A 9,124-nucleotide genomic window follows, 5' to 3' on the forward strand; every position below is an offset into this window, starting at 1 on the left:
TAGGACCCCTTTAAAACAGTGCTTCGTTCTTAAAGTGAAAGCAAACTAATAATACATCTAATGCTGTCAAAGAAAAATACAAGTGCTCACTGCTCCTGACTAAATAACCTTTGTAACATCAAAAAAAAGATTAATCTATATTTAATTTATACAGTGAAGATTATGCAGTTATTTTACATTTGATTATTACAAAAAAAACAAAAAAAAAACATTCATTTGTTGTGAATGTCCCAATTGTGGAACAGGATGTGAAAATTTCAGATAAATGTTCATGTTATATACGCCACTCCAAGTTTTAACTGGTTACATTGCCGATACATAACTTACATATAACTTAACTTAATATATTGATTGTACATACATAACTATACATAACTTACTATATATTGATTGTAAGATAGCACAACTAAACAGACTTACTAAGAGAATTAATTCAAAAGGGTCTGGCTGCAGCCTTGCACTTGCAGTCTCAGACTTGCATTCTCAGACTTGCACTCTCAGACACTTGCACTTCCGCTAGCAACGTCAGTTGCAGGCTTTATTTTTTTATTTTGTTCTATTTATTTATTCTTTTTGTTATGTCAATTGCAGAAGCGCAAGTGTCTGAGAGTGCAAGTGCAAGTCTGCAGCCAGACCCTTCTCAATTAATTGAGTGACTAACCAATGCAACCCAAGAAACAAGAATTAGACCAATAAACAAAACAACTGAAAAAACTTATTGAGGAGGGAAAATAAAGCTGTCCAAGCTAACGGGGTAATGAGTTCACACAGTATATTCAAAAGATGTATTTGTCACATCAACTCAAACCATAGCTGTTTTGTGGAACACTTCTCATGACAAACATCTGACTGATCAGACCGTTTACCTGTGATTACGGAGTGATTGATTTGATGCAGACTTCACAGTGTGTCAGTACTGCACCTGGTCATGTCTGAATGATCATGGAAGGTAAAATAATGATCACAACTATTACATTTTAATTGTGCATCCCAAGCCCATGCCAGTAAAAAAAAAAAGAAAAAAGCCCAAAAGACCAATAAACAAAACAACTGACAAAACTTATTGAGGAGGGAAAATAAAGCTCTCCGAGCTAATGGGGCAATGAGATCACAGAGTATATTCAAAAGATGTATTTGTCACATCAACTCAAACCATAGCTGTTTTGTGGAACACTTCTCATGACAAACATCTGACTGATCAGACAGTTTACCTGTGATTACGGAGTGCTTGATTTGATGCAGACTTGACAGAGTGTCAGTACTGCAACTGATCAAGTCTGAATGATCATGGAAGGGAAAATATTGATCACAACTATTACATAATTTTAATTGTGCATCCCAAGGCCATGCCAGTAAAAAAAAAAAAAAAAAAAAACCCAAAACGAGCAAAACTATTTGTCACATCAACTCTTATAACTGTCTGCAAACCATAGCTGTTTTGTGGAACACTTCTCAAGACAAACATCTGACTGATCAGACAGTTTACCTGTGATTACGGAGTGCTTGATTTGATGCAGACTTGACAGAGTGTCAGTACTGCACCTGATCGTGTCTGAATGATCATGGAAGGTAAAATAATGATCACAACTATTACATCATTTTAATTGTGCATCCCAAGCCCATGCCAGTAAAAAAAACAGTCCAAAGTAGCGCAATTACCATGTCCCAAATATAAAAAATGTAATTTCCATCCCTAAAATACATATTTTACACTCACTGTTATGCACATTTATCATAAACACAGCTCAAATGCTTCCTACTAGTGTGGCCCAAAACATTTAGCAGTTTTATTACAGGTAGAATGCAAAATGTTTCAGTACAAGCATTTCAACCAAATGTAATTTATGCAATATTTCAAACCTTTAACCCACTGGGGAAAATCAACCAATGGCAACAGTTTAAAAGCAGCCAAATTTCATGGAAAAAAACAATAACAATCCTGCATCCAACACGAGCTGCAGAAGTCAGATTTGACTAATCATGGGTCAAAAGTAAGGAGAGGTAACCGACAAGATGTTGGAGGATTTGCTCCTCAACAGATCCCGAGCTCATTGACAAATATCTTTTATCGAAGGATGTGGGAGCGTGCGGTAATGGTCAGAAATTCAGCGGGAGCGGGATCAACAAGCCCCGCGCTATCACGCAGCGGCGCAGTCAGTCAGTGAGCGCCTTAACAGATGAACTCAAATCTTGCGGGATTCCATAAATAAACTACACAGAACCCCACTATTCGACAAATATACAATGAAAAGATGATACAGAATTTAATGCCTTGGAAAATGGCATTTAAGACTTTAATACTTTTTAAGGGCCTTAATTTTCTTTAAATTGATTTATCAACTTTTTAATACTTTTTAAGACCCCGCGAACACCTGTGTGTATGACTCCATGCCCAAGAGGGTTAAGGCAGTGTTGGAAAATAATGGTGGCCACACAAAATATTGACACTTTGGGCCCAATTTGGACATTTTCACTTAGGGGTGTACTCACTTTTGTGGCCAGCGGTTTAGACGTTAATGGCTGTGTCTCGAGTTATTTTGAGGGGACAGCAAATTTACACTGTTATACAAGCTGTACACTCACTACTTTACATTGTAGCAAAGTGTCATTTCTTCAGTGTTGTCACATGAAAAGATATAATAAAATATTTACAAAAATGTGAGGGGTGTACTCACATCTGTGAGATACTGTATATGTATATCTATTTTAATTTTTTCCTTTTCTGTGCTGTTAAATGTCCTGTGACAGATAAATCAAAATTCAGAACAATAACATTTAAGACGTCACCACATTTTTGTAACTTTAACAATTAAAACTTTATTGGAATGATACATGTTGCAAAATATTATTGTGTATTTTTTTTTTTAAACATACTCGATGTGTCCTACGGGTATCCGTCAACTTCTCCAGAAGGTAAAATAATTAAGACTGTTAAAGGTAGAGAATATACAGTATTGTTTCCCGAGAAGGTACAATAAACTACACCATCACTATACCCATGTCGGGAGGAAAGAGACTCCTGTTATTGAAAATACACTTAGAAAATATGCAAAAGTAAATCAAATGTTTTCTCCATGATTTTTTTTAAAAAGCAAATAGAAGTGTGTAGGAAACTGGATGTGTACAAAGGCAAACTGTATAATGGACTGATGCGCACACACACACACACAAAAAGATGACTGACGATGTGAATGAACAGACTGAAGGATGTGAGACACCCATGTATCTGAAAGGAAGGGACGGGACCCAGACATAGAGGGACGACATATGAATACCGCCAAAAATGTCACATTTTTCCATGCTCTGACAAAAAAAAGGTGTAATGAAAGGTGCATTTGAGCCATAATTTCCCAAAAAGTCACTGTAAAACGGTGATGCTTTAAACAGAACCCTTCCATGTCACGATCGAGCTCAAAGATGAGGAAAAAAGCTCACGTGACGCCAACCTGTACATTATAACTCCGTACACCAGTTGAGGATAGTCTTACGTTGCTTCTAGCATCACGAGACCAGCGCAGAAGAGCCCGCTGGGTAATCTAAACGTACAGACGCATTCTTTAAACACTGATTGTTTTGTTCTCCAGCTATTCAGACCAAGAGATGGAGCTGTTTCTCCTGTTTGTACAACCATTTTATGACAAAGTCTCCAGAAATGGGGCAAGAAAATGTCCCAGCAAAACCTAGGAATGCAGGGAGAAGAATGAGGGAGAGAAAATCAAACCTACCATCATGTTTTGTGAAATATAAACTCATGCCCTTTGCTCGTCTATGTTTCTAAAGCTACATCAGCACCCGAATGATCAAAAACGGACCCAATCCGGTGTGTTTTGGCTGTGAATCTGGCAGAATACATTGACATGACATTTCCCAAGAGGGAAAAGAACAGTAATTTGATCTCATACTGCAATTTAAATGGCATTAAAGCCGTTCAGTTTCCAATCGATACTTCTGTTATTAAAAGAGTTGTTTGAAATACCAATTTTAACCTGGCACCAATCTGTAGTTCGCACACATTCAACAAAATTAAGTTACATTACTTAACGTGAAATAACAAACCAAAACAAACAAACCAAAAATCGACTTTGCACTATTTTGAAATCAGCACCTAAAGAACAGCCAATTCCTGAAGGACTGAGCTATAAGCGATGGTGGGCATCTCAGTTTTAAAGGTGAAGCGTGTCAATTCTGCGTCACTAGCAGCAGCAAAAAACAAAAAAAAATCACAAAAATAACGACTTTGATCAATTCTAATATATTATGTCCTTTCTGTTACTCAAACAGACTGCGGTTCAGTTTGGTGCCACTATTGGAGCCAGAAGTTACACTTTACCTTTACAATCTAATTAAATATTCATCGACGCGAAACTTTTTAAGCATAACGAAATAAAATCTATGCAACACACTACACATTACTGCACACTTCTGGAAACTAAACAACAACAACAACATAATAATCATGGGGACTTTTGCGTTTAGATTGTCTTGCATCCAACAAAGTTACAGAGCAAGATAGAAAGCGAACAAATTTTGATCAGTTCGTCGGACGACCGAATGGACCTTCACTAACTGGTCGATATCTTAATAGCACACAATAAAGTCGACATGAACAACAAGCTTATTTGAAGCAGAAATGGAGATTGATTAGTCAAGCCTTAGAGAGTTAAAACGTATTGGAAATCGGCCTAATTTTCAAACAACTTTCATGTCAGGAGAAGATTATTCTTATTGTCGGTAAGGATAATTAAAAATACCAGACTGTTCAATTAAACAAAGGGTTTGGTCACCAGCAGGCGACACGGCAGAAAATAATAATAATAATAAAACAAACAAAAAAAACATCCATCAGGAACCCAGTGTAACCACAGAAACAGTGCTCTCCTTTAACGTTTTCCTTTAAAAGCATATTTTTAAAAACAACCAGCTGTATTACAAGCCTTTGTGCTCGCTGTTAATTCATTGTATTCCTTCAGTTCGGATTTTTGTTAGTTTATCTCTGGAACTGTATCTTAGAATCAAAGCCATCTGCGAACACGTGTAAAATAATGGATTTGGAGCTTCAAGTATGCTTACATGCTACCGATGTGTAATTTAAAGTAGTGTTACGGTCTTTTCAGTGGCCACTTTCAACCCAAAGCACATTCTATTGGCTTAAATACAAACATACTGGCTTAAAATACACTAAATGATCTAGAGAATGACGAATGATGATCCAAATCAACAATCTTTACACTAAGCGGCTGATTCTGCCTGATCTTAGAGCACTCTAGGCAATTAATATGCGATGACAAAATTGAAGAATGGTAGTGTGATGCTTGAGATCCAAATGAGAAATGGGTGACGCGTCAAACAAAAAGCCAGAACTCTTGAACGTTGTAAGTTGGTTTGATTTGGTATTGGGTGCCAATAGGTGCACAGGAAGTAAACATGATGTGACAGCGTGGAGAACTACAGAGCAAGGACACCTTTGCTAATTAAAAAAAAATAAATTCTCTGGAGATGCCAAAATTCAGTACCAGTAAGTAAACGCTATATCCCTGGAAAAACAAAAAAAAGAAGAAGTCACAAATATACCCATGCCAGCCAGTCACAGAGAAGTGACCGAATCTCTGCCCAATGGACCCTGGCTACCAAACAAGAGGGAAAACATGAAAATGGACAAGTAACAAGTGACGAAGGATCTGAAAAGGCAACACTGCTGGCGTCTCTCTTAGGACGTTTTCCTTCTCCCTTCATCTGTGTCTGAGGGCTCTACGTTGTTGTTACCGATTAAGGCTCAGTCCAGTCCTCAGATCATCATCACCCTGGAAAACGTTTTCTTCTCTGTTGCCCCACATCTAATTTCTCTCCATCCCTCTCCTCCGCTGCTGCTTCTAGAATTCAGCAAACTCCTTTCCACATTTCTCTGAGAAAGAGACCCGGATTTCTTCTTCCTCGTAGTCGTCAAAGTTGCTGGTGTCACCGGGGCCTTTGCACTTAGGGATGAAGGGGGCTTCCACCTGAAGACACAGGTTATTACATTCTGATGAAATATTATGAAGACCATAACATATACTGATGATGAGTTGTTTACAAATGGGGATGAGTTGAAGATTGGGGAAATGGTGAGGACGTTATAAGAACCCAGTATGATTGAGGTACCTTCTTCTGGTAGATTGCAATCCAGTCGGTGGTTGCAAACCATTTGTGGCCCTTGATGTCGTTGACGCCGTTCTTGAGGTTACCGAAGCGCTTCGTCAGATCTACCTGCAGCAGGTTCCTCAGCAGGTCCTTCAGGTCAGAGCTAAAATGTGAGGGGAAGCGAACCTAGAGAAAGATTAATACACACTGTCAGTGTTTGGGATTCACAAGCACCTTTACAAATATGTCATGTTCCAATACACCAGAAAGGTCTAAAAATTAACACAATGTTAGGGATGCACGATATTATCGGACCTATATCAGAATCGGCCGATAATGGCGTTAAATGTAAATATCGGCATCGGCCCGATATGAAAATTTATGCTGATATGTCTTGCCGATAAGAGGAATACATTAACTCACATGTGCTCAGGGTGTGCTGGCAATTAGATCACGTCAGCAGTGTGACTAATTTTTGAAGCAAAATTTTGTCTGAATGATTATTAGATTCACTCTTTTGGATCGCTGCATTTACTCTGTGGAAGCATGTACAGAATGACACTTCGGTGTATGATAGAGTAAACAGTAATAGCACGTGCAGCGGCAGCCTCCCCCGGGTTCTAATGCCGTTCGGTAAGGAGTTTTAATCTGTAGGGGACGCTGTTGGCCTACTTTTAATCAAATGAAAGTAAAATACACAAATAACATTTAGACTGTTTCTGACCAAATAAAGCAGTAATTGATGTCATAAAATCATGAGTATGTTTTGATTTAAAGGTCAGAAGCTATAGCTTACATGAATAAAAAAAATTACAAACAATTAAAATTAAATAATTTTATATAGCCTATACTGATTTATTCATTAAAGTGTAATATGTTATATTTTTTTAAACAAATGATGAGATCTAAAATATTTTCAGAATTTTTACAACTCTTTTGCTTTAGATCATCTACAAATGTTAAATCTTAAAATAAAATGTTAAGGTTACTACTGCATCTTTCTGAAAAAAAAATTGCAGCGATTGATATATAGTTAATTTTAGAGGTCGACCGATGTATCGGTTTTGCCGATTAATCGGCACCGATAGTTGATTGCTGGAACTATCGGTTATCGACAAAAATCCATGCCGATAGTTTTCCGGGTTGCGTCCATTGCTCAAGTCAGCATTTTTAGTATTATTTATATACTCATAGTTTTTATTAAAATTTTGGAATAACTTTTTTTCAGTTAAAATTTTTGTAATTTTGTTATGTGCCTTTGTGATTTTTATTTGGTTTTGTTTTTTAATATTATTTAGGTTTATTTTTTGTTTTTATTTATGTACAGTTAGTATTTTTAGTGCTTCAATGTAAACTTATTTAATTTAGTTGTCAAGGCAACATTTCTCATGTTTGTTTAAAGTTTTAATTATTTTATTGTATTTATGTTTTAATAGTTTCAGTTAACTATAATAACCCTGCTCTGTTACCAAAACCACAAATAAAAACATTAAAAGACACAAGACGTTTCAGTATTTATTTTGTTTATTATTTTGTAGTATTAATATTTTGAATCAGCTTTCATATATATATATGTGTGTGTGTGTGTGTGTGTACCTTAAATTTAAATATTTATTACATTAGTTATTACGTTTTTTATATAATTATTTAGCTTTATTTTTATTTTTATTTCAGACAGTCGCCCAAGCAAGTTTTTCCATCTAATATTTCAGCTTTATTTCAAGCAATGAAACAACACCGGTTTAGATTATAACAGCACCACTGACACGCGTGTGCAGTGCAGAGTGGCCACTGCACTATGACATCCAGCACCAAAAAATGTGATAATCTCTCACAGCGCTCACCTTCCCAGAAACAATCTTCTCGTAGATCTGGATGGGCTGGTCGGCAAAGAACGGAGGGTAACCGGCAGCCATTTCATAGATCAGCACTCCCAGAGCCCACCAGTCCACTGCTTTATTATAACCCTGAGAGACAGAGAGAGCAGGAGTTATACTGAAATGGCTTAAACTGCAGTTAAAACAAGTAATGCAGCTTCGGTACTCACTTTACTGAGGATGATTTCTGGCGCCAGGTACTCGGGTGTGCCACACAGTGTCCAGGTCCTGCCCTTTACACGTTTAGCAAATCCAAAATCTGTTACCTGAGAAAACAGCAAGAATGAATATTGCATGTATTCATTTGTGAAAACCTGTGAATGAGCCTGGATGGTCTTAAAGAGACACTCAAACACAAGGCAGGTATACTCTTTGCAGTCATGTGACATTCTTGGAGCTGCTATCATGGCATTTCATGAAGTCATCTGGTTTTAAACCCTGCGTGTTTACCTGTATGTAGCCCTGCTGGTCTATGAGCAGGTTTTCAGGCTTCAGATCTCGGTAGATTAGATCAAGTGAGTGAAGGTATTCAAAGGTCAGAACTATCTGGGCGGCGTAGAATCGGGCATGAGGCTCACTGCACCAGACAGAGACAGACAGACACAACGTAAATGTACAGAGGTCACAGGACCTGCGTGCACAGTCATTATACAAGAATGAGACGATTTAATAGTTTTAGATGAAGCAGGCCTACAGCATGTCACGTATCAGGACACTGCTGCCACTGTTTGACGTCACGTCAACTACCCTAAAATAACATCATTGACTGAATTGAAAATAAACAAATCTAAACACAATGTGCACAGCAATTCTCATGAATCTGCATGGTTTTTAAAATTCTGAAAATCCTTTTATCAGTGGACGTGCGAAAATAATAATAATAATAAAACTGATAAAAAAGGACAATATACAAAATAACCAATGACTGTTATGCTTAGGGATGCGCCGATCCGATATTCATATCGGGTATCGGTCAGAGAGGGCCGATCCAAATCCGAGATTTTTTTTTTTCCCGATTGTGCGAATTATTCTGTGTTACTTCTGAAGCCATACGATAGCTTAATGTGAGCTACATATGAATATTTAAGTCCTTACATTAAAGTTCACACAAACTCTTTTCTCCACTGTGG

The 9,124-nt window shown here is 37.3% G+C and overlaps 1 protein-coding gene across 2 annotated transcripts in view; it reads right to left on the bottom strand.

The window, feature by feature from the left end:
* Nucleotides 1-3,086: 3,086 nt before the first annotated feature.
* LOC107661836 (cAMP-dependent protein kinase catalytic subunit alpha-like) overlaps nt 3,087-9,124 on the bottom strand; it is a 23,053-nt gene continuing 17,015 nt past the window's right edge. For both annotated transcript variants that reach the window (XM_016451611.1, XM_016451610.1), the window contains exons 6-10: nt 8,445-8,571; nt 8,165-8,260; nt 7,962-8,084; nt 6,139-6,303; nt 3,087-5,996 (exon numbers count right to left, since the gene is read on the bottom strand). In XM_016451611.1, coding sequence (XP_016307097.1) covers nt 5,871-5,996; nt 6,139-6,303; nt 7,962-8,084; nt 8,165-8,260; nt 8,445-8,571 — 637 coding nt within the window. In that variant the 3' untranslated portion in view covers nt 3,087-5,870. The remainder of the gene's footprint in view (nt 5,997-6,138; nt 6,304-7,961; nt 8,085-8,164; nt 8,261-8,444; nt 8,572-9,124) is intronic.

This window comes from Sinocyclocheilus anshuiensis, unplaced genomic scaffold (genome assembly GCF_001515605.1).
Source record: "Sinocyclocheilus anshuiensis isolate Anshui unplaced genomic scaffold, SAMN03320099.WGS_v1.1 scaffold47, whole genome shotgun sequence".
NCBI classification, from domain to species: Eukaryota; Metazoa; Chordata; class Actinopteri; order Cypriniformes; family Cyprinidae; genus Sinocyclocheilus; species Sinocyclocheilus anshuiensis.